The 27,979-nt window shown below is 38.6% G+C and overlaps 2 protein-coding genes across 3 annotated transcripts in view; one reads left to right on the top strand and one right to left on the bottom strand.

The window, feature by feature from the left end:
* Positions 1 to 27,979, top strand: part of LOC126213203 (uncharacterized) — a 143,033-nt gene that overhangs the window by 28,315 nt on the left and 86,739 nt on the right. Inside the window, exons 1-2 of one of the 2 annotated variants that reach the window (XM_049940835.1) lie at positions 5,865 to 6,379; positions 8,418 to 8,507. In XM_049940835.1, the coding sequence (XP_049796792.1) occupies positions 8,436 to 8,507 (72 nt within the window). In that variant the 5' untranslated portion in view covers positions 5,865 to 6,379; positions 8,418 to 8,435. Of the gene's footprint in view, positions 1 to 5,864; positions 6,380 to 8,417; positions 8,508 to 27,979 lie in introns of those variants that run through there. The other variant, XM_049940836.1, reaches the window with a different exon arrangement.
* On the bottom strand, positions 2,099 to 5,548 carry LOC126213202 (uncharacterized). Its single transcript, XM_049940834.1, has 3 exons — positions 5,418 to 5,548; positions 4,767 to 5,090; positions 2,099 to 3,934 (listed from the first exon to the last, which is right to left on the bottom strand). Exons 1-3 carry the CDS (start codon positions 5,461 to 5,463, stop codon positions 2,211 to 2,213), a joined length of 2,094 nt encoding a protein of 697 aa, XP_049796791.1. The 5' UTR covers positions 5,464 to 5,548; the 3' UTR covers positions 2,099 to 2,210.

Here is a 27,979-nt window from a genome sequence, read left to right as displayed (position 1 = left end):
TATACTATCACCTACTACTATTATTTAAGGGAATTCTCTGGTATCCTTTTCTAGTAGTACATGCGGTTACTTGAGAAAATGTCTTACCTGACAACTTGGAGATCAGTACTGCCCCAGTATTAAGCTCTTCTTCCTTTCTCTGTATAGCCACTGCTTCAAGACAATTTCTGTATGTTCCTGTCTGTCCACAAAGTGGTATCCTTTACCTTTCTGTTTAAATATATAGCAACTCTGCCTCCCTTATGTCCCTGTCCACGGAAACATTGCAAGTCTCTTGTATCCAAAAATGTGGCTGGAATATTTACATTGTTTTGTGTATTATAAAAGCTATGTCTTGGTTTGTCTCAATCTTTGACATCAATGCCATCTGGTGCAAGTTAAAAACAATACAATCCTCAAGTCTGCTGTCTTCAGTCCGACATGAAGCTCCCAGATTATATCTTCTGTTCCAAATGTTGCCTACCGGCAATTGCGTACGAGACGGTGTGTTTTTCTTGTATTGCTAACTCATATGAACCTGCCTAAGCATGTTGTAGGTACTTGTACCCAGTATGTATTTTCATTCCTGATGTTACTTTTGCCTCATAATTATTATGTATTAGCTTTCATAATTTGTCTTTATTGTAAATTTGCCACAATTATCTGATGACTCAAAACCCATAAAGTTTTTAGCAATTAAAGCATTTCCATGGAAAGTCTGAATGGTCACATACCTTACAAAATAGAAGAACGTTGTACATCTTGATTACATTTTCTTCCAGTCCACTTTCACACAATCTCTGGTGTCTCAGAATCAATTATTACTTCTATTGCTCTCAATATCCTAGCAACGTAGTGTCCATTTTGAAGTAAAATTCTTACATTTGAAACATATGTTGAGAAATATGTGTAGCTAAAAAAAGGAAGAAAGTGACCACCATAGCAAATTCCACTTTCACTCTGAAAAATGTTCTAAAACTGCAATAACAGGAATGAGGTGTTCTCATCAGTGAAGAGTGAACAAAAACAGGTGAAACATCTTTACTGTAAGTACAGTTACTGCAGCTCAGACACATTTATTGTCTATAAAAAAAAAAGCCACTGACAACTTGTAAAGAATATTCAGTGAAAGAAAGTGCACAATTAATATCCGTGAAAATAGGATTACCTTCATGCAGTAATGATGAAATTTTTCTCTACATTAATGTAAAGTCTCTTAAAGGCCAACTTATAACAACTGCTGTACTGACTAGAAAGAATCAGTTACAGCATCTTCTGTACCAATAAAAATTGGGCGAATGACACCAAAATAGTTTAAAGTTTTCCTCTTTGCTATCTACTGGTTGGTAAATTCTGCCAACCAAGCATTGCACAGTATCAATCTACATAAAAACTCCTATTCTGAAAGATGAATCTCAAAAGGTACTGAAGACAAGTAAAGGTATATAAATCTAAAAATATAATTGCTACATGTAAAGCACATGAGACTACAAACTAAAAATAATTCTAAAGCAGCTTGGAATGATACTGAAAACGAAATGATTAATTGTAGTAAAGAAAATAGTGTCGCACTTGTCTTCACAATTCTCAGTATTCTGTAAATCATACTAACCACACCACCCTGCTCAGTAATTGCACCTTGTTTCCTCGGACTGAACACTGTGTGAAATTCTTTACCACCAATTTCCTTGGTCAATTACTGTAGGAATGCACATACAAAAATTTTCAGGAAGTTGCTACATTCAGAGCCTTTAAATAAATATAAGGGAGCATCAGATACTTAGCTTAAGTGCACTGAATTTTATTCTGTTTAACTCTTAGTAATGAACCAAATTGAAATGTGATTCAGAAGTGAAAAATATCTTTTTAATTTTTATGCAATGTATTGTTACAACAGACTTCAGTACATCATGTGATAAGGAGCTTCAAATTCATGCCACACAAGCTCTGCAGACATCAATTTTCTACTCTAGTTACACAGCAATTCATTTTAATGTAATCAAGTAGTATTTCAAATAAAGGTTTTAATTGCACATGCAAATAAAAGGATAAAGGTATCAATTGAAAAATAACACTGCAAACGTTTTTATTTTCTTTATTAAAATCACTTGGGTTTCCACATCACCAACAGGGGTACCAAGCACAATGCGTTACTCTTTGTTTTACATGGCGAGTTTCCCCAGTAGGCCTACAAACCATGGAATGTACAGAAGCACATACACAGCTAAAACTTAGTACCGACAGTAATTATGGTCAGAATCTACGTGAACATTTAATATTTCACTTTCAGGCTGCCTCAGTGCTGAAACAATATTTTCTTTTTCAGCAAGAGTTGGTTTCTTCAAATTGCCCTTTGGCTGTTTGTTACATTTACCATGTCTTCGTTGCACTTTTACCTTCTCGTTGCTGGGGGGTCGTGAAGCTTCCCTGCAGTCTGATTGAAAAAGTGACAGCGAATGAGCTGCATCCTTCTGTAGTGACTTCAGGATTTCTGTGGACACTTTACCTGAACTGACACGGTTAATCAAAATTTGATATGTGGACACTAGTTCTCGGGCCAGAGATGTGTTCTCGTGATCATCAGTATTTGTTTGCAGTGAACACAAAATGGCAGAAGCCTCTTCTGTCACCGTTGCTTCACTTGGTGTAAATGTGGCACTTGAATGTAATGCATACGTCATTGACACTGCATGAATGTGCTTGCATATGTTCAAATGAATTAAACTGTCCGCACAAGAACAACTGAAAGCATGTATACATATATTACATTTGGAGCACTTCAACTTGCACTCCAATTTACATTCAATGTTATTTAAAATCACAGTATGTGTTACACCACAATGTGTTTGGGATTTCACATGAAACTTTGTACCATCAGTATTGACTGTAATGTCGTTCTCCTTAATACTACATGAAGCTTTATGACGAGCCTCAATAAGATTTATTCTATATGAATGGCCACCCTTATACAATTTAACCATTCGAGCACACAGTTTGTCACGCACCAATTTCATCAACACAACAAGTAGTCTGTCAAGTCTATTGTTTGTTTTTCCCTCTAAAAAACAATATTTTAAAACTCTATGCATTGCTTCAAGGTGCATATTTGTATTTATACCCAGATTGCGACGGTGACAGTATGCCCACTGCTGAGGCCGGAATAAGTAATTTGACGAGAAATATACACCAAAGTCTCTTGTACCTTCATCTGCTTGAAGCTGCCCGACGAACGATTCCAGCAGCTCATTAAAATTGTCTATGTCCACTTCTTCAAGCAATGTACGAAGAGCTTTGTACACAAGCGCTTTCTTTTCTTCATTGCCATGGACTTTCTTCAAATTATTCCGCCAGCTGCGGTCTATGTGCCAAGCACACAGTAGATTATTTTCTGCAGGTCCCATGACTCGTGACCATGCACTACGGAAAGTATTAGTGTCGTCGGACATGAATACAGACGTTTTTATAATGCCAGCTCTCTCTTTCACAGCACTAAAGAAATGAGTCATTATGGAAGTAGTCTCCCGATTTGAAACACAGAATGCTACAGGCATACCTGAACCAAAATCGTCTACCACTAACAATGTGGTCACCAACAGTTTGTAAACATTTGTACAATGTGTGGAGTCTACACATACAATATTTTGTCCAAATCTCTGTAATAACTGCTTCTGGTAGTCAGTCATTAACACTATCACCGAGTCAGTCCTATCAAAATCTTCCCTGGCCTCGCCTTCTTTCTTATAGAGGAGAACACAGTCTTTCATTTTCTCCAACCACATACCAACACTGACTTCATCAATGTTATGCTGTTGATCATCACCAATGGCGAAGTCTCTCTTAATGTTATGAAGGTCATGTCGAGTCAGGAGATGCAGCCTCTCCACTCCGCTGGAATGAACTGAGTCCCGCACATCATCCAGAATTCTCTGGAAAGTGACCCCCTCAGCAATTTTACCTGCAACATTTTAAAATTACTCCAACTACAAAGAGGCCAATTCTGAGTATGTATATGAAAACACTATTCAGAAAGGACACTGTAGTTAACCACCCCCAATAAAATAAATTCAAGCAATATAACACTTGCTAAGTACTTATAAACTAGATAGTTTAATAAATGGCTTAACAGTATATTCAGTGTACCCTTCCAACAGTACTGAAGATACTATTAAAACACTGGGGATGGGAGAATAAACAGGCCTGATTAAAGCACCTGTTGCAATGTGATATTTCCCAGTTTCAGCTACCAAGGCTATTTTCAAATGGTTACGAGGTCTACAAGTACACGTTTAACATGCTGGACAAGAAACAATAAATGTACTGCCTTTAGTCTATTAGATGCATTAATGATCTATTCTTAAATAGACTACTATGATGCAAGCAATAACACAGGGAAACAAGTATTTCAGAACTTATTTCCACACTTGTATTACTGTAATGCATTACACCTGCTCTCACACACACCTAAGTACATGGCATTACAGTCACCAATATTGTGGTCAATATGGATCACAACAACTGGTCTTTTACAACTGCTTTCAAGCTAACATCACAAATTGTATTCATATGAACTGCCAATCGATATATTCACACCTTTTACTCCAGATCACATATCCATAACAATATTAATTTCTCAGCAGTAAAAAAACAATGCTCCTTCACTGCAAAAATAATAGTCAACTACATATAACTACCAGCAAGCCTGACAATGGATTCTTAAACTTTCACATCATATTTACTTGGGGATCACTGAAAGGCCAGCAAAATTCTACAATTAAGGTAATACTCACCAGCGATGGCTTCTCTATCAGAACCACTGAGATGCAGAAAAGCAATGTTCTGGTCGTGGCCGAAATGTGTTCTGTAGTAAATGACACTACAGATTCCACTTTCTTCTTCGTGAAGCTCTATGGCAGCAACGCAATGGTTTCCCATCTTGCAAGTGCCCTGGGACTTACACAACCTTTTGCCACCTGACTTCGAAGAAAATGTGCCACTTCTGTGGCATACAAAGGTGGTTTTTGCAGTGCCATCCTTTAAACGCTTAGTGCCATAACTAGAGACAAAACTACTTTTTGTTTTTCTCTCCTCCTCAGACTTCCACTTCATAAAGTCTAAAACAAAAGCATCGATGAAAGACAATTGCATTCAGATTCAATAAGTGCAAAGTACACAGCGGGAGTAAAAAAAAACGTGCACTGTTAAGATACCCTCACGAGTTACTGGTGTGATTTTAATCATTTAAATTTGCAATAATTTAACTTATACTTAATGTAGCAGACAGTAAGTTTACAGTTAATGTGAAATCCGTCTTTTCACGCTTTCAAATAAGCACATGTTCTATTGACCAACAAAAACAAGATCTAATGGCCACGGGTCAGGCTAGTATGTAATAATAATGGACGATATTAATTTAAGTAGGCAGTGTACACTTTACTTACCGTCCTTCGTTTGAAATTCACTAATTTCTTTTACCATCTCAACCATGTGCTCCTGCTCCACATGTAGGCGCAACTTAGCCAAGAAATTGCATTTAAAGCTACAGTCACTTTTTGAGCACTTTATCGTACCTTCTTCACCTGGATGAATTTTATGCACATTTCTCAAATGAGCATTCAAATGCTTCCTTGCTGAATATTCTCTATCACATACATAACAAGCAACAGAACCAGCCATTCCAACGAAATAACTCACTCTCACAAGGTGCAAGGATATTCGCTCATCAACTGTGAATACGAGAATGTGTGTAGCAAAGATGTTGCATTCGCTCAGATGTCACCTTATGCTTCTGATTGGCTACTGTATATGACGTCATGAATTTAACTGTCAGCCAATCAGCATCGCGACCAGCGGGTCGCGAGACGCAAGTCTGCACTAGTCCCAGTTTTTGTTATTTCAGTTTTTATCTACGAGTGAAGCAGTGTGTGTACATCTTGTGATGCTGTGCTGTGTGAAACACTATAGTATTGGTTTAAAATTATTTACTGGGCACATTTGGACGTGATTTTGTTTTATATTTGTCTGTTATTACATCACATTTCGCGCGTTTGGTTATGATTTGGGACGGCGTGTGAATTTCATATGTGATTTTTTCATGTTACGTTTGTCAGATCTAACCACTTGTGCTAAGTTTTCACATTGCAGATGGGAGCAAATACTTTTTAAACAAGTATTTAGTGTACTTACGTACCTCTCACTTAAGAACCTGTACTGCTCAGAAATTGTGAAAATGTTTCTCCTGTTGTAACGTCGTAAAACAAACGGCTGAGATTGTGATGTAGTGTGTGTAGTTATTGGAGTTGTCTCTATGTGCTTCGAACTCCAGGAAAAACGGAAGTCGAAAGTCAATGTTAAGAGTTGTGATTGACGGGTCAAGGCGCACACCGAAATTGCCACATTCAATGTAAGTAGTACGGTTATGTTGACCTGCATGCCTATGTCATGTAATAATGTTTCTAAAAAGACTAGGAACATGAAGAATGTTTGCTATGATTCGATTTATTTTTTATTTATTTGGTATCTGTCATCATACAAACATTATTGGAATAGTTATACAGAGAAATTTTAAATAAATGGAATGAAATTGCTTACAACATACACCAGTAAATTTAAAATTTCTTTGCATATGAATAGTGTATAATAATTTGTTTCCTAGTAATAACTGTATGTAGAATAAATAGTAATGTAGATAGTAAAGTGTATAGCATAAACTAAATCATACAGAGATTGAAACTTCTTACGTGATTTATAACACAACAGCATTATAGGCCTACCTACATATATTGGCGATTAGTTTATAACATCATTTTCTTGATCTTCAAGATATCCATTTGCTGAGGAGTAACATTATTAGCAGAACTTAATACCCATATAGCTTACATGCTTCTGAATTTGTACTTACTATTTGTTCTATGTGATCATTCCTATTTCTTCTTATAGTTGTAACGATCAGTATTTGTTTGGAGGTTGCTTTGATTTGCTTTGGTTAAGAGTACACATATACATGTATAGAATGATGACAGAATAAGTATTCCTTATTTCCAGGGATGAGGTGTTAGTGCACTGAGGGTGATGATTCAAACAGCCCGTTTTAAGATAAATTTTTTTAGATTTTTGAGCTGTCCCAGAATGCTATTTCATATGAAGTAGTGGAATGAAAATATCTGAAGTATTCCATTATGATGGCTTGTAAAGTGCAAAGCATGCTGAGTTAAGTATCTGTGTAGGGAATCATATGTGGTAATTTCACAGCTTCATCTATACACATTTGTAACAGTTGCACAAACTGCACTCTTTCTATTGGTCTGTCATTCAGTTGCAGATTAATGTCTTCATCCTGAGTATTTTTATTTGTTTTCTTTGCATGTAGTGTATGTGCACTGAACCAAGTCACAGTATTTTTTAGGATGTACCATTCCTCCAGATTGTAGCATGACATTTGTGTTGTTAATACTTCCAGTATAAGTACCCCCAGTGATTACATTTCAGGGATTCATTTTGTTGGAATGGAAGAAAATGTTTGATGTGTTTTGTTGAATTTTCTGTGGACTTTTAGTGAGCTGTGTTTCTCTAGTTCTTTCTGTTTTACAGTTTAGTAGGCCATGTGTTAATAGCTGTTAGAAGTAATTTTCACGATGAGCTAAATGTAATTTTCACTGGCAAAAAGCCTTTCACATCATCAGAATATCAGTTTACACTTTGGAGGAAGTCATTTCACTAAATCAGTTTTTTTGGAGAAAAGTAACCAATGTTAAGTCTTGGTGATAATAGAAAATCAGAACTTTTGTGTACATTCTGCAGACTAAAGTATGGTTTTTCTGTAGTGAGTGGATACAGATTCCAGTTTGGCAGCAGTTGCACCAAACTGCATATACTACCAGAAGCAAATGTGAATGAAAAAAGTTTCAAAGTAACAGCAGTGTTAAAAACGCATATTGGATTGTATGATAAATATATGGCTCACCAGCTTGGGCTTGTATAAAATTAAATAATAGTATGAACAAAGTACTAAATGAAATGTAGATTTAGAGAGTAAGGATTTGTAAAATAGCATGTATGATTAAGATCAGTGCAAACTCTAGTCTGCTCTTCCTTTTGTGAACTACGATATTATTATAAACCTCTTGGATTATTGCATACATGAAGATATTTTTTTAAAAAAAGTCACTAGTATATATCGAGTGACAGATTGTAAGCTCAGTTGTAATCCATCTGGCTTCATTTACAAAATACAGACCAAATACATTTAACAGTTTTATGTAGTAAATTCACCATAATGTTTTACTTGCTTTGGTCACAAAGCAAAAGGTAGCGCTCACGCAAAAAAAAAGAGAGAGAGAGGGAGAAGAAAGAAAGTATACAAGTCTCTTATAGTTCTCACGGTAGGGTAATATATCATAATCCTGAGTATGGCTATTTTTATCAGATTGCTTGTTTCACAGGTGAGAAGATCAGCAAGCATGGACCACAGGAAAACTGTCTGCATTAAAAAAGAGGAAACAGACGAATTACCTACTGAGTCAGTCTCCATGGTAAGTGTCTTCCTCATGTTTTTTACCATTGCATCATTAATTCCTATGGGCAGTATGCTGTGCAAATAAAATAAATTCATGCCATTCTGCTGGAAGCATGAGTAATTCAGTGTAATTAAAAAATCTAGTGATCTGTCAATGTTAAATTTGACATGGTACAACATTGCATTAAAATAAGTTCTGAAGTAAATATTACATAGTGGTGGGGAGAGCTTACATTGATTGTTAGTAAATGTGCAAAAATTCTGGGTCGACTGAAGCATCCGATCCGACCCGTCGGCTTTGACCCGTGACGTAAAGCTGTTGTGGTGTGTGACGTCACGACGGCGCGGAATTTAGTTTGAGAGAGTGGCGTGTTTGTAGGTGTTGTTTTGATTCGATCGGTGGTGCTCTCTGGTGGTGTGTTAGGTGATGTTTTTGGTTTAGTTTGCGAGTGTGGTGTCGTGTGTGAATTTTGGTAAATTGCTTTTTTTATGTCTTTGGTAGGTATGGATATGACTGAGAGGGTCAACAGTTTTCGGTTGTTGGCTATGATGGGGGACAGTGCGTTGTCTCTAATAAAAGTTCTTCAACCATTCGGATTTTTGGATGAAGTCGTGAAGTATTCAGTATGTCGTGAAGAAATGAGGCTTACTTAAAGTTCCGGCGTCTCGGACAAGGGACGACTGTGTGTGGAGATGTCGTAAGGATAACATGTCAAGGGAAGTGTTCGATCCCATTTTATGAGATCGGGAGCTGCTGTTGAGCTATATAGGTCAAGGGAAGTGTCCAGTTCCAGATGATATTGTGTTTAGTGGTATTTGGGGAGTTTTGTGATGTCTGTTTTTTTTTCGTCGTTTTGCGTGGTTTTGTACGGGGGTGGGTTTCTAAATTTGTTTATATTTAGTTTGTCCCGACCCAAAAAACCTTATTTCCCGCGCTTGTCCGTTAGTGTCATTAGGCTTTTTGTGGCGTGTGTGTGTGTGTGTGTGTGTGTGTACGTGTGTGTGTGTGTGTGTGTGTGTGTGTGTGTGTGTGTTCTTTGATGTATTTTCGTCCTCATAATGTGCGCCATGTTGGAATCGTGGTTTATGGTCGTTTCCGCCATATTTGTGACGTCATGGGTCAAAGCAGACGGGTGGGATCAGACGCTTCCGTATTTCCAAAATTCTTAGTGCAACAACTGACTTGTATTGATGATGATGATGCCTTGAAGTGAGTTTATTCTGAATTGATATGCTTCTTTTAAATGTTAACTTCAATGAACAACATTAAAGGTGTTTTTCTAATGAATTTTCTAATAGTGTCATGGAATTTAGAAATAGGACAGGTGCTAGTAGTGTCTTATTCATTCTATCACAGTGTGGAGTAGGAATTTTAATTTCTTTATTGATTATTTGAAATAATTCTTTTTGAAGTGAATTTTATGATTGATTTATTTTCGTGTTTCATAGAGCCTTGATGAGAGTGTGTCTCTAGGGTGTAGAATGTGTAAGATTATTACAGTAATAACCGTATCCAAATGGTCATGATGTAGAGTAATGTACTGCAAGGATGTTGTTATGGGTGGCTGGCATCCTCTTTCTTCAGCACAAATGCATATATGGCTTAATACGGTTCTTTATTTACGTGAACTGGAACATTTACTTAACTTGAATAGAGTCATGTTTGTGGTACAAGCTCATAAGTAATAGTCCTGCTATAGTCACTAATATGGTCACTATGTACTGTTGTAGCCTGTGATGAACTAAACACACTCTGTGAGTATGCTGACAGACGTCAACTAGGTGACTGGGTGAGGCCCTCTGGTTAGTGGCAGTGGTCTAAATACTTGCCATTGATAGGGTGTTGGGAGCGTGTTGCTTGTGGGTGCGTCTCTGGACCCTCTTGTGACAGAAGCGCTTAATCCATCTTCGTGCTTCTTTGCCAATCGGTGTGCTGATGACAGTTTACGCCAGCACGTTCGCCCCATGCAGGACTATGCTTGAATGGTGCTAGGTGATGTGGTAGAGGCCATAGCTGCCACTGGAAATGGGAACTTGCTGAATGAGTCTACCACTATGAGCCTACGAGTGTTTCCAAATCGTCCTGCAAAATCTATGTGCACTCATTGCCATGGGGATTGAGTCTTAGGCCAAGCTGAGAATGTATGTGGCAGAGCTGACTGGTTGTCCATGCATGTGCAACACTGTGATGTCATCTATTCAATGTAGGCATCCATGCCCTACCAATAACAGTGCTGTCATGCTAACTGTTTAGTGTGAACAATTCCCCAGTCTCCTTGGTGGAACAATGAAAACATATCCTTCTGCAACACTTTGGGAATAAGTGCACACAATTGTCCACATCATTTTGAACTAGAATCATGCACTATTGAACTGAAAGGTTATGCAGACATTCAAAATATCAGTGCACAGTTGAGTTCTGGATATTGTTTAATCAATGAGGAGGCCAAGACCTGCAAATTTAATGTAACAAAATCTTGAGATCTATGTCTGTTTCTGTGGCCTGTGCAATTTTTCTGTAGTGCAATGGAAAAGATTCCAGCAATTCAGAGTCCTGCGCATCCATTTGGCAACAAGATACGGCAAAAGCATCAAAATCAGAGTCTGGGCCAACTGGGAGGCGAGATAGGGTGTCTGCTTTGCCATAGGTCTGTACACAATTTCATACCGATACTGCAAAAGCAACAAAGCCCAACATTGTAATTTTTGAGCAATGCGTGTATGAACTGGCTTTGACGGATGAAACAAAGACTGGAAAGGCTTGTGATCTGTCACTAAAAACAACTTGCGATCATACAAATAGTGATGGACGTTGTTCAGACCATACACAGTAACCTCTTTTTCTATTTGAGAATAATTGCACTGAGTTTTGAGTTAACAACTTTGAAGCAAAAGGAATAGGTCTGTCTTGTGCACCAATTTTGTGCGAAAGCACAGCACCGATTCTATAGGAAGAAGCATCGACTTGTAAAACTACTGGCTTGGCAAGGTCAAAATGCACTAAATATCTGTCACTGAGCAAGGAATTTTTGAGTTTCTGAAATGTTTCATGACACCCGTTGTGTCCACACGAAAGGTACATTTTTGCGACACAAGTGATGCAATGGAGTTGTGATCTGTGTGGTATTCGGTATGAGCCGAATGTAGAATGTCGTATTGCTTAGTACTGACTGCAGTTCACACACGTTGCATCACATATCTTTAAATCACTGTAAAAGTGGGCACAAAGACACACAAATTTACACTTCCTAGGCATGCCTGTTAATTCTGTGTACCACTGGTGGCATGTCTATTCCGGCTTTTTCTCCAAGTGAAAGAACTGATATCTAGCTGCAACTACGTGGACTTGCTGGTCATAGTATGGAGTTAATGCAGCGATTACTTATTCATAGACAAGTTTGCTGGGAGACGTGGTTGAGAATAGTTTTTACATTAACCTGAACACTGGGGTCCCTGCAATTGATAGGAACTTTACAGTACCTTGAACATGATGAACTTGGCATTGACAATATCTGGTATTCAGTCCACTCTATAAATTGCCAGAACATTGGTATACTGGTTGGGCTGGTTGGTTGGTTAGTTAGTTGTGGTTGTGTGGCCGATGCAGCTTGTGCAGCCAGTAGTTGTTGTACCATCATCAGTAAGGCAGCGACTTGTTGGTTGTGAAACTGAAAATCTGATCCTTGACATTGGCTGTCTGCCAAGGGAGAAGGGTGGGGGGGATGGGGGTGGGACTGGGGAATTCATGGTTTACACAAATACGTTACATCAAAAAGCAAGAAAAGCCTTTGAAAAGAGGAATGATTAGTTCTGTGGCTCCCTTCCTGGAATACATGCAAGAACACAAAAACATATTAGCAAATAGAACAATATTATGAGAAGGAAAGTTGCTTCTCACAATACAGTAGAGATGCTGAGTTGCAGATGGCCTCAGCGAAAAGATTTTCAGACTTAAAGCTTTTGGCCAGTGGCCTTTGTCAACAAAACACACACACACACACACACACACACACGACTGCAGCCTCAGGAAACTGAAACCACACTGCGAGCAGCAGAACCAGTGCATGATGGGAGTGGCGACTGGGTGAGGGAGAGGAGGAGGCTGGGGTGGGGAGGGGGAGGCAGAGTATGGTGGGATGGTGGACAGTGAAGTGCTGCAGGTTGGGCGACGAGCAGGAGAGAGGTGGGGAGGAGGGGGAGAAGTAGTGGAAAAGGAGAGACATAGAGAGAGATAAATAAAAAAATAAAATAAATAAAAAAAAGAGAAAAAGGACTGGGTATGGTGATGGAATGACAGCTGTGTAGTGCTGGAATGGGAGTAGGGAAGGGGCTGGATGGATGAGGACTGTGACTAATGAAGGTTGAGGCCAGGAGATTTGCAGAACGTAGGATGTATTGCGGGGAAAGTTCCTATCGGTATAATTCAGAAAAGCTGATATTGGTGGGAAGGACCCATATGGCACAGGCTGTGAAGCAGTCATTGAAATGAAGGATTTCTTGGCCACAGTTTGTCGGTGGCTGTTCATACGGACAGACAGCTTGTTGGTTGTCATGCCTACATAGATTGCAGCACAGTGGTTGCAGCTTAGCTTGTAGATCACATGACTGGTTTCACAGTGTAATGGTCGCCTAGTTGTGGATATTGCTATAATCGCACTATTTCACTCCCATTTACGGAGCTTGTTAGCACTTGATGTTAGGTTGGCGTCATTAAAATGCATTGTGGTAATCGCTGCTGCTTGCTGGATCGCTGCTGTGTCTCGATGCTGATGCTGGCTCTAAATCTGGTTGTCTAGGGGTAAAAAAGATGAGGTCCTGTGTTTTGATGATCTTTTGATGATAAATAACGAGCAAAACCAACAAATATTTAAACTTCAAATATTTATTACTCTGGTGGCCATCTTAATTCCACTGTCCACCAAAGACAATGACACAACACAAAGTAGTACTTCTTTTACATGTTCTTTGCATTGTTTATCCACCTCGAACAATAACACACATAGTATACACTTTACCAAAGTGACATTCCGACTGCGCTGCCGACCCTTCTTGCTGCTTGTATTTATATCCTTGTCAAAGAACTACTAAAAAGAGATATAGTTTAAAGTCACATGTACATCTGCTATCGTAATTTGTGCAGAAAAGTTATTAGTTTATATCAAGTGACATAATTTAACAGGTTATTAAAATGACAGACACATTTGTTGACTTGACGGAATAATTCTTTGTTACTAAAAGGCCGTTTTTTATAAGTTTGTCAATTGACTTCTCTAATTTGCATAAATAAGTAAATAACATGAATTATTAAGAATTACATTGGTTTTCGTCTAAAATAGGAGAGTTTACGTGAATACTGAGTGAAAACGGTCCTAGTGAACAAATAGGTTTCGTTGGGTGATTTTTATTTAAGGAGATCCAAAATATGTCAGTTGGTCACTATTTTTCGTACTTCATATTAATTATTTAAGATGAACTTAGTGCTTTTACATGGTGACATTTGCTGTATCAGTGATCAAGTGATATTAACTTTTGTGTGGGTCAGTTATTCAGTATAATTTAATGGGTTGGCTGTTTATGGAGACATGTTATGCAATCATTGTTAACATACACAATAACTTTTCTATAATCATAAATACTCGTTAAACTGGTTGAATTTGGAGGGTATCGCATACTTTGGTAAAGTAAAGTCTTTAATAGGTTCTGTTACAACAGGAAGCCCTGCCTTTGATGGGATAGGTGACGTTAATGACCTGACTGGAGTAGGTGGTGGTGGCGGTGGGAGGATGTATGGGACAGGTCTTCGATCTAGGTCTATTTGCTTTAAGCGTGAAAAATTTTTTTTTGTGCCTATCTGTGGCTCAGCATCTCCGCTATATGGTGTGTAGCAACTTCCCCTCTCATAATATTGTTACATTCCAACTTGGATTTTCCATTGTTTGAAGTAGCAAATAGAAATGCTTGAACATGATCACCCCTGCAAGCTAAAATACAAGAGAAGCAAGCAAAATCTTCAGCCAAGTTGATTCTCTTTGATCTGCACTGAATTATCTTCAATCGCCATTGTCGAGTCTTGTACCACAAGGAAGCAAGGGAGAGGATGTTGTTATGGGTAACCGGTATCCTCTTTCTACAACACAAATGCACATGTGGATTAATACAATTCTGTATTTACATAAACTGGAACATTTACTTAACTTGAATAGAGTCCATGTTTGTGGTACAAGCTCATCAGTAATAACCCTGCTATAATCCCTAATTGGGTCGCCATGTACTCTAGTAACCTGTGATGAACTACACCCCTCTGAGTGTACACTGACAGATGCCAACTGGATGACTGAGTGAGTGAGGCCCTCAGGTTAGCAGTGGTGGCCTAAATACATGTTGTAGATAGGGCATTGGTGGCATGTCGCTTGTGGATGTGTTTCTGACCGCTCTCGTGATAGGTGCACTTGATCCAGTGCCTGCTAATCGATCTTTGCACTTCATCTTTGCAGACTGGTGTGCTGGCGACAGCTTACACCAGCAAACATGAAGCTTACATTAAATGTGATCTCTGGTCTGAGAATTAAGTTTTGTAGTATTACTTACATTAGGGATTGTCTTTGAATATAAAGTAAGGCTTCAGTAACACTGACAGTCGTGAACTTATTTCAGACAAATTTTATTAGGAAGCATTAATTAATATTTACGCAGTCTGATAGGTGCAGAATGAATATCTGTGTTGGCAGCAAAGTTGTGAAAAGCCATGGTACTAAACCTCAAATATTGATACATTTGTTCATAACTACCTCCTATGTTCACTTCACACTGGTGTGGATAATATTTGTAAAATGTAACCAGAAGACTAAAGCAGAGATTAGTGTAAGTAATATGATTACATTTACATCAGACTTGAAATTTGAGCCAATACAAGACATTTGGAGGGTTGATTAGCTGTTAGCAAGCAAACAAACTTGCAGTGTGTTATTGGCAGCCAACTGGGACCAGATCGAACCACACACACTACTTGTGGGCTACCTGTGTGTGCCAAATCTGTTCTCTTCAGCATCCATCTCAGGCCCTGTTTTGGTGATAACATTATCACGTCATTGGCATTGCATTTGATTTTATAAAAAATTACTTCATTAAGTTTGTGGAAAGTAGATGATCAGCTCAAGATTGATTTGGCCAGCTGTATCACAGCTGTAGTCCGAAACCACCTCTTGTGTAAGATGTAAGAAAGAACTAAATATAGTAAAGTTTATCAAGCACAGTGATGGGCTGGTAGAACCTACAAATACTAGGCTTTAGCTTTGGCCCTCGGTGTAATGATATTGCGGTACATGACTCCATCTGTGCACAAACATCATGGATTATATATTATTTTATGAAATAAAAATTGTGACAGACTGATCTGTACCAAGGTGTAAGAGTTCCTAAAGTCAATGGATAGGAATATGAATTCTTAGTTGTAATTATGTACTGACCTGAGTGTGAGATCTAGTTTTGATTGTGAGTTAGCAAAATCAACTAAAGGGATGTTATGAGAATAACAATAATTGTTGTTGTGACATGTATTTTAAGCCAGTTGAGTTTTTGGTCTGAGGCTTATTTCCACAATTTTGATGAGTCGTGAGTTAGACCAGATGGGTGGTATTGCCAGATCAGTATTTTTCAGTAAATATTTGTAAAACAGAGCCATATACAAATAAAATACTTCAGTAGTAAAGGGAACCACTCACAGAGAAGCAGAAGTGTTGTTGTCAAGAAGCACACACAAACAATGAAAAGAACGTGTAATTTTTCAGAGTGAATCTTTTCTCTCTCACACACACATGCACGTGCGCGCATACTCACTCTCTCTCTCTCTCTCTCTCTCTCTCTCTCTCTCTCTCTCTCTCTCTGTGTTCCTCTACATGGTGATGGCTGGATGCATCATGTGAGTGCTGCAGTTTGGCAAGTGGACTAGGTTGGGATGGGGTTTGTGCTGGGATTGTTTCAGGTGGAGTGGGTAGAGAAAGGGAGAGGCAGGAGGCTGGAAGAAGGGTTGGGGTGTTTGGCTAGTGGCTTGGAGGGAGGTGACTGGTTTGTTGGATAGGAATATGGAAGGGAGGGATGGCTGGTGGTTCATGTATTAGATGTGTGATGTACGATGTCAAAGCTGGTGGGGAGCAGCACACACTTGAGGTGATGGGATATGTGGTGGGATGGAGTAATAGGAGAGAGGAATGGTGAGCGTTGGGTTGAGGATGTGGGGGCAGTGGGTGCTGCAGAGATTGTTTGAAGAATAACAGCCATCTGTGTAGTTCAGAGAAGCTGGTGGTGGAGGGTAGGATCCAGAAAGCCCAGTTTGTGAAGCTACCATTGAAATAGTGCTTATGCTTAACTGCATGTTCTGTTGGCAGATGGTCAACATTGTTCTTGGCAGCAGTTTGATGGTCGACATTCACCATGATAACAGCTGGTTGTTAGTTGTACTGACATAAAAAAAACTGTGGAGTCTTTGCAGGACAGTTAGTATGTAATGTGGGTGCTTTCACAGGTGACCTTGCCTCTGCGGTGGGTAGGGTAAGCCTGTGACCATATTACAATTTGATATTTTAACATATAGTCTTTTCAAATCAAGTGAAAACCCTAAAGTTGTCGAATAGGTGAAAACCAGTTTATTTGAACACTGATTTACCTTGGAAAACTGAACATCAGAAACTAGTGAGAGGCCACAAGAAATATTCTCACATTATGTGCTACATTTGTTGATGGACTGAACTTCCTGACAATCTTCTGAAATGTGTGTTGATATTGTAGTCAATGAAAGACACCTTGATTGCCAAAATTGCTAAAACTTACTTTTCAGTTGGTGTAGCCTTTGTGCAGTAATCAGGTATGTTATCATTTCCTCCAGCACTGTGGTGTGATTACCGTGGCTTTGGTCAGTGTCCATTTGAAAATCATTATAGTAAATCAATATTTGGCAGTTCGCATTCTTAGATTATTGTTTATTATTGTTATCCAAGATTAGCAGACAAAAGGTTCAGTTATTAGCAATGTTTTGCAGTATCTTGTTATCTTGTGCTAAGTTGTTCTTTTCAGGGTATCTTCCTCGAGTATGCTGCATTGCTCCATTATCTCAGTTATATGATATAGTTATCTGTTTTGTTTCTGCCTGCCAGGTATTTTACATTTAATAATTTACTTAAGCCAACAGTGAGTCGGCATTTTCAACAGGTGTACACACCAGTTTGGTTTTTTCCCAATGCTGTCGATCATTGTTCCATTTGCCTTATTTTAGCCCTTACTTCATTATCTAATGGTTTGGTGACAAGAGAAGTGGTGCAAAACTGTATTGTGCCCTTTCTTTTTCTCTTATTACAGTTGACTTACTTGAAATGTTCAGCCAGTCCTCTTCTCTGGATACGTGGCTGTGTCGATCTCCACAACTACTTCTCCAAAGAAATAATGCTGGTTTGAGGGATTAAACAAAAACTCTCTTGCTCTCTGCTCTTGGAATAACTAGCTACTCTCTTAATACTTTAATTTCAGTTGTGGTATGTTTCCATTTCCACAAGTCTCTCATAAGTATACAAATTCTTGCAAGTCAATTGTGTCTTTAACCGTCAGATAAAATTAAGTATATTTACAATGTGGTGAGTTTAATAACCACCAGAAATTCAAAGACAATTCTTGCTTCTAGCAAGACTAACACCTGAATGAAGAGTCTCTGGCCAAATCATATTTCATTTGTTCATAAGAATTACAATCATTACACCGGCAACAAATAATGCGTGCTTGCTCCACGTATGTCACATACAGCTTCTATGGCACGAGCAGCAAACAATTGTCTGTGCTGGTCGACCATCACGGTTGCAGTATTCTCCCGATACATGTCCATCTTGCATGTGCAAAAACTGGTGGCGCGGTAGACACACCTCCACTCTCCCACACTCTTATTGAAAATATCAGGTGTTTGAGACTGTGGAAGACTGAGTGTGTTTAGAATTTACCCCGAAATTCTTGAGGCCTCCCCTTTGCTCGAACATGTGATATTTTATGCATATTCATTATGTACATTAATGTCTCCCATAACACTAATTCACATTTTAAATAGTATACATTATATTTCTTCTAGTAATTGTGTACTTAATATCTAGCTCTTCTTTCTTCGTTTTGATAATAACTATCTGAGCATTTCACCTACTATTGGAGTCATTACTTTTATATCTAGGAATCATGTGGACAACATTATTGATTTCCAGTCACAAACTCCAGGTGTCATAGACAATTAATTATGTCGTTCTTTACTCTGCTTCTCTGTACTGGTTTTTCTTGAGTACTTACAGGGTGTTTAAAAAATGACCGGTATATTTGAAACGGCAATAAAAACTAAACGAGCAGCGATAGAAATACACCGTTTGTTGCAATATGCTTGGGACAACAGTACATTTTCAGGCAGACAAATTTTCGAAATTACAGTAGTTACAATTTTCAACAACAGATGGCGCTGCGGTCTGGGAAACTCTATAGTACGATATTTTCCACATATCCACCATGCGTAGCAATAGTATGGCATAGTCTCTGAATGAAATTACCCGAAACCTTTGACAACGTGTCTGGCGGAATGGCTTCACATGCAGATGAGATGTACTGCTTCAGCTGTTCAATTGTTTCTGGATTCTGGCGGTACACCTGGTCTTTCAAGTGTCCCCACAGAAAGAAGTCACAGGGGTTCATGTCTGGCGAATAGGGAGGCCAATCCACGCCGCCTCCTGTATGTTTCGGATAGCCCAAAGCAATCACATGATCATCGAAATATTCATTCAGGAAATTAAAGACGTCGGCCGTGCGATGTGGCCGGGCACCATCTTGCATAAACCACGAGGTGTTCGCAGTGTCGTCTAAGGCAGTTTGTACCGCCACAAATTCACGAAGAATATCCAGATAGTGTGAGGCAGTAATCGTTTTGGATCTGAAAAATGGGCCAATGATTCCTTTGGAAGACGTGGCGGCCCAGACCAGTACTTTTTGAGGATGCAGGGACGATGGGACTGCAACATGGGGCTTTTCGGTTCCCCATATGCGCCAGTTCTGTTTATTGACGAAGCCATCCAGGTAAAAATAAGCTTCGTCAGTAAACCAAATGCTGCCCACATGCATATCGCCGTCATCAATCCTGTGCACTATATCGTTAGCGAATGTCTCTCGTGCAGCAATGGTAGCGGCGCTGAGGGGTTGCCGCGTTTGAATTTTGTATGGATAGAGGTGTAAACTCTGGCGCATGAGACGATATGTGGACGTTGGCGTCATTTGGACCGCAGCTGCAACACGGCGAACGGAAACCCGAGGCCGCTGTTGGATCACCTGCTGCACTAGCTGCGCGTTGCCCTCTGTGGTTGCCGTACGCGGTCGCCCTACCTTTCCAGCACGTTCATCCGTCACGTTCCCAGTCCGTTGAAATTTTTCAAACAGATCCTTTATTGTATCGCTTTTCGGTCCTTTGGTTACATTAAACCTCCGTTGAAAACTTCGTCTTGTTGCAACAACACTGTGTTCTAGGCGGTGGAATTCCAGCACCAGAAAAATCCTCTGTTCTAAGGAATAAACCATGTTGTCTTCAGCACACTTCCACGTTGTGAACAGCACACGCTTACAGCAGAAAGACGACGTACAGAATGGCGCACCCACAGACTGCGTTGTCTTCTATATCTTTCACATCACTTGCAGCGCCATCCGTTGTTGAAAATTGTAACTACTGTAATTTCGAAAGTTTGTCCGCCTGAAAATGTACTGTTGTCCCAAGCATATTGCAACAAATGGTGTATTTCTATTGCTGCTCGTTTAGTTTTTATTGCCGTTTCAAATATACCGGTCATTTTTGAAACACCCTGTATTAGTTTCATTATCTACCATAGCTTGTAGTGTGGAGGAACTCTGGCAAAATGAAAGTGATCTTTCCAACACTCATAAACATAAAACATAACAATGCTAGTGGAATAGAGAATCCAAACTTACCAGAATAATCTCTACTAAATTTTGTGACTTTTGTTACAATACTGTCCTTTCCCCTCTAGGAACAATACCTATACCTTACATATGGGTTGATCCTATGAGTACCCTTCCTCCTTCCGTTTTGGCAGGTACGCCCCGTTTTTAATTCCTATTTTCCTGAGGTACAGGTCAAGCCCTTTCTAGGTGCCCCTGTCTGTACAGTATAGGTCTGCCTTTCTTAGGTCTGCCTATCTGCCCTTTTACATCCAGCACTTGCTGGGTTCATTACCCTAGTATACATTTTTATATACACTATAATTAAATATTGTCTGGAAACTAAATCTGTTTCACACTTAACACTCAATTCTTAATACTTCATTTAATCCCCCAGAGTCCTCCATTACGCATCCACTCCTACACATCTAGTATACACCACATATATATTATCCAATATATCATACATTTACTTATGCTATACTTGCCCCACTATCCTACAAATCATCAGAACAAATGTTCGACTGACATTCCTAAATAATTATCGCAATTAATTCCTCCCTGGCTTATGCTCATTAGTTCCTCCTTGGCTTATGCTCTCCTTAGCTACTCGCACTTCCTTCTTATGTATCCCTGATGTGGAATTATCATAGTTTTTATATCCTTATGTACATATGCTATATAGAATCATCATTGTTCTTATACATATATTTTCTGTATATACATGTTAATAAATATCTACATGATAGTTTTCTCAAGCAACTAGGCGATGTAGAACCATCACAATAAACAGCCATGTGTGGATATTTCTCAGTGTGTACATTCTTTCTCCCTACAACACTTGACAGTTCTTACATCAATTTTATCTGTACTTCCATTGTTTGCGTCTTTGTGTTTCGTTGTGTGTATGCGTAAGTGTGTCTGTATCCTGATTCTTGGGCCTACTTATGTGAAATAAGTTGAAGGGTATTGGAAACCACGGAAAATAAGGACTTCAGCAAGAAGTATATGAATATGTATAGAGGGAAAGATAGACTGGTACTCAGATGAGAAGTAAGAAAGGAAGAAGTAGAAATGGTTACAAACATCAAAGAAGAGAAAGAAGATAGCCCCAAAGACAGGAAACCCCTGCCAACCCCCTTCCCCAGGATCCCTACTTAGCCGGTGCTTGAGTGAGAAACTGGAGGAGGTATGGTGTTAAACATCTACAGAATGGACATTCTCACCTTCACATTTGAAGTCCCCAAAGAAAAATCGTAGCAACCCCTATGGAATGGCAAATGGTGAAGAATCAGTCACACTTGTCAGCGAGGATTGTCTGAAAGGTGTGGTGTGTGTGTTTGGTGTTAGTCATGCTTGTACTTACACTACCCATCCCTTCCGAAACTAATACAAATCCTCCCCTATACATCAAATGTCATAAAATGTATAAAATGTTCCATAAAAATAGAAAATTATACACTACAGTCAAATAGTTGTTTAGTTAATCACTTTACAGTATATTTTATACACACATAAAATGCTGTGTTCAGTTTGTCATCTAGACATCACTCAGTTTAAATAGTATCATCATATTGTACCTTGCACTCAAATAATATTTTATTCATTTAATTTCATGTCTCGAGATCACTGTTCATCTGTGATTCTCTTAAGTTTTCTACTTTACCGTCATATCCTGTTTTCTGCGTACTGAAATTATAGGGTAGTTTAAGAAGTCAAGAAGAGATTACAGAATAGTTTAAGATTTGAAGGGAATTTGGTGCAGGAAAAAATAGCACAGAAGAAAAACCGAAAACAACTAGGGATCCGATGGTCGTCACTCTGCCTGTTAACACAGAACTTTAATGTCCCCGGGAGATATATAACTTTATGTCTTTAACATTGTATTTTCCTTTTTCTGATCCTGTTATAGGATCCACAAAAGCTAAGGCTTTGGGATGTATGACTGCTTGTACTCAGTAAGGTCCTTCATACTTTTGGAAAAATTTATGCGTCTTCTTCTTCAGGGCAGAGCTCTGAAGATGCTGTTTTACTATAACCAGGTCATCATCCTTGTATTGAGGTTCGATAGCTTTCTCATTATGTCTCCTTACTCATTGTGCCCTTTCAACCAAGTTCTTAGAAACTATTGTTTGATTAAATTGTCTTCAATAATAGGTTGTTCTGGCCAAATAAAACATTTAATAAGTAGTTCTCCCACAAAGGGTATGCCTATTACGTCCAAAGGTGTTAATCCAGTTGATAAATGCGGCAATTCATTTAAGACAAGCTCAAAGTCTTTAACTTTTGATGCCCATAATGTGTGTTTTTCATGGCAATAGGTGCGGCATGATTTTCCAATTGCTTTCATAACACTTTCACACTGATTGGAAGACTGGTTATAGTTGGACGAACATTTTCCCATGCTAAAAATTCTTTAAATTCATTACTGACAAATTGTGGCCTGTTGTCTGTAAGAAATCGTTTGGGTTTGCCTAACTTGAGAAATATTGTTGCAGACAGTGAATCATGGTTGGTGTATTTGCTTTCGTAATAGGATATAATTTAACATACTTCAACCAACACTCTGTGAGGACCAAAATGTATGATACTCCTCCTTTCCCTTTCAGAATTGGTTCAAAGAAATCCCACTGCTGTAATATCATGTAATGGCTTAGGAATGATTGGATACATTTTGTATTTAACATGAGTGTTACTCTGTCTTACTTTCTGACAGGTTTCACGAGTTCTAATTAAAGATGCTACCTTATGTCCTAATTTCTTAAAATAAATGAACTTGTTCATGTGGGCTATACACTTTTTTATTCCAAGGTGTGCATATCCTGTATGGACATACCACACAATTTCGTCCTCCATCAACTTCAGGATGCATAAATGCCACCGTTGAGATGTTATACGGTCTCTCTAAAATAAATTATGCCCTATAATCTTCCACCTCCCTACTTGATGAAGAGGCAAGGAATTCTTGTTACACATAGCATATATTTCTATTAAGTAGTGATCATGATGGATATTGTCAGTTATTCTTTGAGCCGTTTCTTGTACCCTGTTGTGCAGATGTGATAAAATTAATCGCAAAAATTACGCTGGGTCCTTCCGCAAGTTTTAATTCTCACATGTCTACAGATAGCCTAGACAAAGTGTCAGGTACAATATTTTCAGAACCTTTTACATACTGTATTTTAAGGTCATATTCCTGTAGGAGCAACATCCACCACATTATTCTACTATGTAATAATCCACTACTCATTAAAAAAAGATAGAGCTTGATGATCCGTATATACAGGGATCTCTGACCCCCCATACTAGTGTTTGGAATTTTTGGATACACCATACTACTGCTAATAGTTCTTTTTCTGTCATTGTGTAGTTTAATTCATGTTTGTTAAAACCCTGCCTAGCAAAAGCTATAGATCTGTGATTTGTACTTTCCAGAGCCCACTCTCCTTGGAAAAGTTATGCTGCTATACCATAGTCAGACACATCTGTTGATATTTTAAATTTCTCACCCATAACCAGATGGTTTAATATAGATGATTCTACCAGTGCTCTTTCTATATTTTCAAATGCATCATTGGCCTCTTGGTCCCAAAAATGGTATTCCCTTCCTTAGTAAACGTAAAAGTCTTGGGTCGTTCAGATCTTGACTTCATATATATCTTCTGTAGTATCTGGCCATCCCAAGGAACGCCTTCAATTGTCTTATGTTTTTAGGTGGTGGACAGTCCTTAATAGCTTTTATGCATTCTGGATCTGGTTTAATTCCCTGCACTCCTACAATATGCCCCAAAAACTTAAGCTCTTGCCTCGCAAAGTGCGGTTTAGACAGTTTTACTGTAATACCGTTTTCTTTAAACCTTTTCAGGGTTTTACTCAAGGTCAGATAATGCTCTTCCCATGTAGATGAGATTACGAGTATATCATCTACACGTATTACTAAATCCTTTAACAATTCCCTTCCTAACGCCTCGTCCAGTGCACATATAAACATGGATACTGAGATATTTAGCCCGAATGATAACACATTAAAATGATAGTTTCCCATCAAATAGAAATACTGTTTATTTCTTTGATTCAGGATGTAACCTAATTTGCCAATATCCATCAGTCAGGTCCATCGTGCTAAAATACTTTGCTTTCTCAAATTTGGACAATAATTCATCGATGTTAATTGGTCTGTCTCATTCCGTCTCTATATGCTTATTCAAAGTACATGCGTCTAACACTAATCGCACACTTGTAGCCTTTCTTACTACCACAAAGGGATTATTCATGATGCTAGAGCTATGTTCTATTCTGTTATTGTCAATTATCTTGTCAATTTCTTCCTTAACTGCTTCTTTTATATTTACTGGTATTGGATATGGCTTACAGAAAAATGGAGTACTATCTTTGATTTTAAATTTACATATATAATCACTAATACTACCGGGAAGATCGGAAAACACTTCTTCATATTCAATTAGAATTTTATATAAATCTAGTTTTTGTTCACTGGTTAATATTGGCGATTCATTTACTTTGCCCTGTATGTCAGCTCGATGCGACACGTGACTTACCTTTTCAGTCTCGGGTGACAATTGTGCTGTCTCTGTTAATCGTAAACATTGACTCTCAGTTGTTTGTTTAGCAATATAGCTGTCCATTGCAAACCTTTACCAAAATAAAGAAGATTCTCCTCAAAAATCAGTATGACATTAAATTCTGACACCCAATCTAGGCCAAACAACACATCCCCATTGATATTTTCTACTACGAACAGCATCTGACGAATTGGGTTATTCCCAATGTTGCAGTTAACCTGGGTCTCGTGTTTTATGAGTTTGCTCTTCATTTCCAGTAATACTGACTATGTACACCCCCGTTACTGGTAATAGCGGTAAGTGATGTTTAGTTTGTAATGTGCTAAAGAAAGCGTTCGAAATAGGTGACACTTCACTCCTGGAATCTATAAATATGTTAACTTCAAAATCCTCTACTTTTCCGATTATTATATTATTGGTTGTGTATTAATGGCGGTTAAGCTTGGCTATTCCTGTATCAACCATTCTTTGGTTGGTATTTTATGCGTGAAATTAACATACTTATTATGGACTAGGCCCGCTAATGTATTTCTATGACCTGGGCCCCAGCACTGGATCCATATTGCACTACGTTTTCCTCATTATTGGTAATCACTGGTTTGTTCCCGAATCGGGGTATTACGTTACCACTTTGTATTTTATTACTGCTTGGTACAAATTCTTACAATGCCACTCGGCCTATATCCAAAGCCGGCCGCGGTGGTCTAGCGGTTCTAGGCGCGCAGTCCGGAACCGCGCGACTGCTACGGTCGCAGGTTCGAATCCTGCCTCGGGCATGGATGTGTGTGATGTCCGTAGGTTAGTTAGGTTTAAGTAGTTCTAAGTTCTAGGCAACTGATGACCACAGATGTTAAGTCCCATAGTGCTCAGAGCCATTTGAACCATTTTATATCTAAAGTTGGATGTTTCTTTTGATAATTTTCCTTACCCTTATTCCTGTTCCACTGGTGTACTCTAGCTAAGTTGGTCTTATGTCTCTTAAAATTGTTACTACTATTATTACTACCTCTTCTGTAATTCTGATTTTCCCTTTGATGTACATTTTTGTTGCAGTCTTTAAGGCATCAAGTGTGTCTACAGAAGACAGCAGTTCTTCTAAAGTTTTCCACCCACTACACAGTATATCTTTTCTGCCTTAAGTGGGTAAATGTCTTATTAGAATTCAAACTAAGCCTTCTACCTCCAAGGGCTTATCTAAGTACTTTGCATGTGTTAAATGCCAGTCGAAATACTTTCTCATCATACTCCATGTACTGTTATAATACTTAGGGTCCAACAAGTCAGATATTAATTTTTCCTGGGCACTAGCTGACCAGTACTTCTCCTTAAACTGGAAGTCTGCCCAAGATGAAAAGTTCTCGATGTTCACTGTGCCCCACTCCGAAGGTTCTCCTAAAAGGTACCCTACCACAAATTCGATCTTTTTTGAATCTTCCCAGTTTTTCAGCAAGGCTTGGTTAAACCGTTTCAGAAAGTGGGTAGGATGTACTTCCCCATCCGGCTTAAACTTAGGGAACTGCCTAGACAACCCAGAATTTGCTGCAATTGTAAATCTGTCATCACTTCACTGGTCAATACTGTATTGGGAGGAGCCACTCTATTATCTACTTTGTCCTGCATAAGTTTGAATTCCTTCCACAGTTCATCTACATCGTTCTTGGTATTACTAAGTTCGGAAGATAAGATTGGAGATACATTTCGGATTTTACTCTCACGGCAGCTTTTCTTTCTATCATCTCTTCTACCTGTTCCTCCAGTTTACTGATATTTATTATATCTGAAGTGGCTAGTTTCTCTTTGAAATTTATTTCCACATTATCAACTTGTGTGTTAATGCCTGCAATTTGCGATTGGACTGTAGGAATTAGCTTGTCCTGCTTTTCAACACTTTCCTTTAAAGTGTGTAATCTTTGTTTTATAGCATCAAATGTAACATTGCATACACTTTGAGATGATCCTAGTTTTTCACTCAATTCAGACTCTACACTATTACATTTATCTTCAATATAAAATTCTAGTTTCTTTGACAAATCCTGAAATTGGTTACTCTGCATCTGACTGAAGTCAGTGAACAGCTGATTGACATGACTACTTAAAGAGCTAGTTAATTCACCCTTCAAATCTATTTTAAAATTTTCCACTTTAGTGGTTAAAATGTCAAATTTGTCTTCAAATTTCCCATGCCTTCACACAGCCAGCTAAATTTGTTATTTTGTTCATCTACTTTTGCACTTAACAATCCTAAAGTTTTATTCTGAACGTCCAATTTATTATTTACTTGAGTATTCACTGTGTCTATTTTGCCACGTTCTAATGGTTTGGCGACAAGAGAAGTGGTACAAAACTGGATTGTGCACTTTCCTTTTCTCTTATTACAATTGACTTATTTGAAATGTTCAGCCAATCCTCTTCTCTGGATATGCAGCTGCGTCAATCTCCAAAGAAATAAGGCTGGTTAGAGGGATTCAACACAAACTCTCTTGCGCTCTCTTTCCACTCTTGAAATAACTAGGTACTCTCATAATACTTTCAGTTCAGTTGTGTTGTATTTCCATTTCCACAATTATCACATAAGTATACAAATTCTTGCAAGTCAATTGTATCTTTAACCGTCAGATACAATTAAGTATATTTACAATGTGGTGTGTTTAATAACCACCAGAAATTCAAAGACAGCCAAATCATATTTCATTTGTTCATAACAATTACAATCATTACACCATCAAGGAATAATGCGTGCTTGTTCCATGTGTGTCACATACAGCTTCTATGGCATGAGTGGCAAACACTTGTCTGCACCGGTCGACCGTCACGATTGCAGTATTCTCCTGATACATGTCCATCTTGCACACACAAAAACTGGTGGCGCGGTAGACACATCACCACTCTCCCACCCTCATACTTAAAATATCAAGTGTTTGAGACTGTGGAAGACCAAGTGCCTCCAGAA

The sequence above is a fragment of the Schistocerca nitens genome, chromosome 11 (genome assembly GCF_023898315.1).
Source record: "Schistocerca nitens isolate TAMUIC-IGC-003100 chromosome 11, iqSchNite1.1, whole genome shotgun sequence".
In the NCBI taxonomy this organism is placed as follows: Eukaryota; Metazoa; Arthropoda; class Insecta; order Orthoptera; family Acrididae; genus Schistocerca; species Schistocerca nitens.
This window is presented reverse-complemented; position numbering and strand designations above follow the sequence as displayed.

Excerpts from the sequence above, each read along its gene's own strand:
- LOC126213202 (XM_049940834.1), bottom strand. The coding sequence starts at position 5,463 with ATGGTTGAGATGGTAAAAGAAATTAGTGAATTTCAAACGAAGGACG. Across the intron at positions 5,091-5,417 it reads TGAATTTCAAACGAAGGACG|ACTTTATGAAGTGGAAGTCT; the intron begins GTAAGTAAAGTG and ends CTTTTGTTTTAG. Across the intron at positions 3,935-4,766 it reads TGATAGAGAAGCCATCGCTG|GTAAAATTGCTGAGGGGGTC; the intron begins GTGAGTATTACC and ends AAAATGTTGCAG.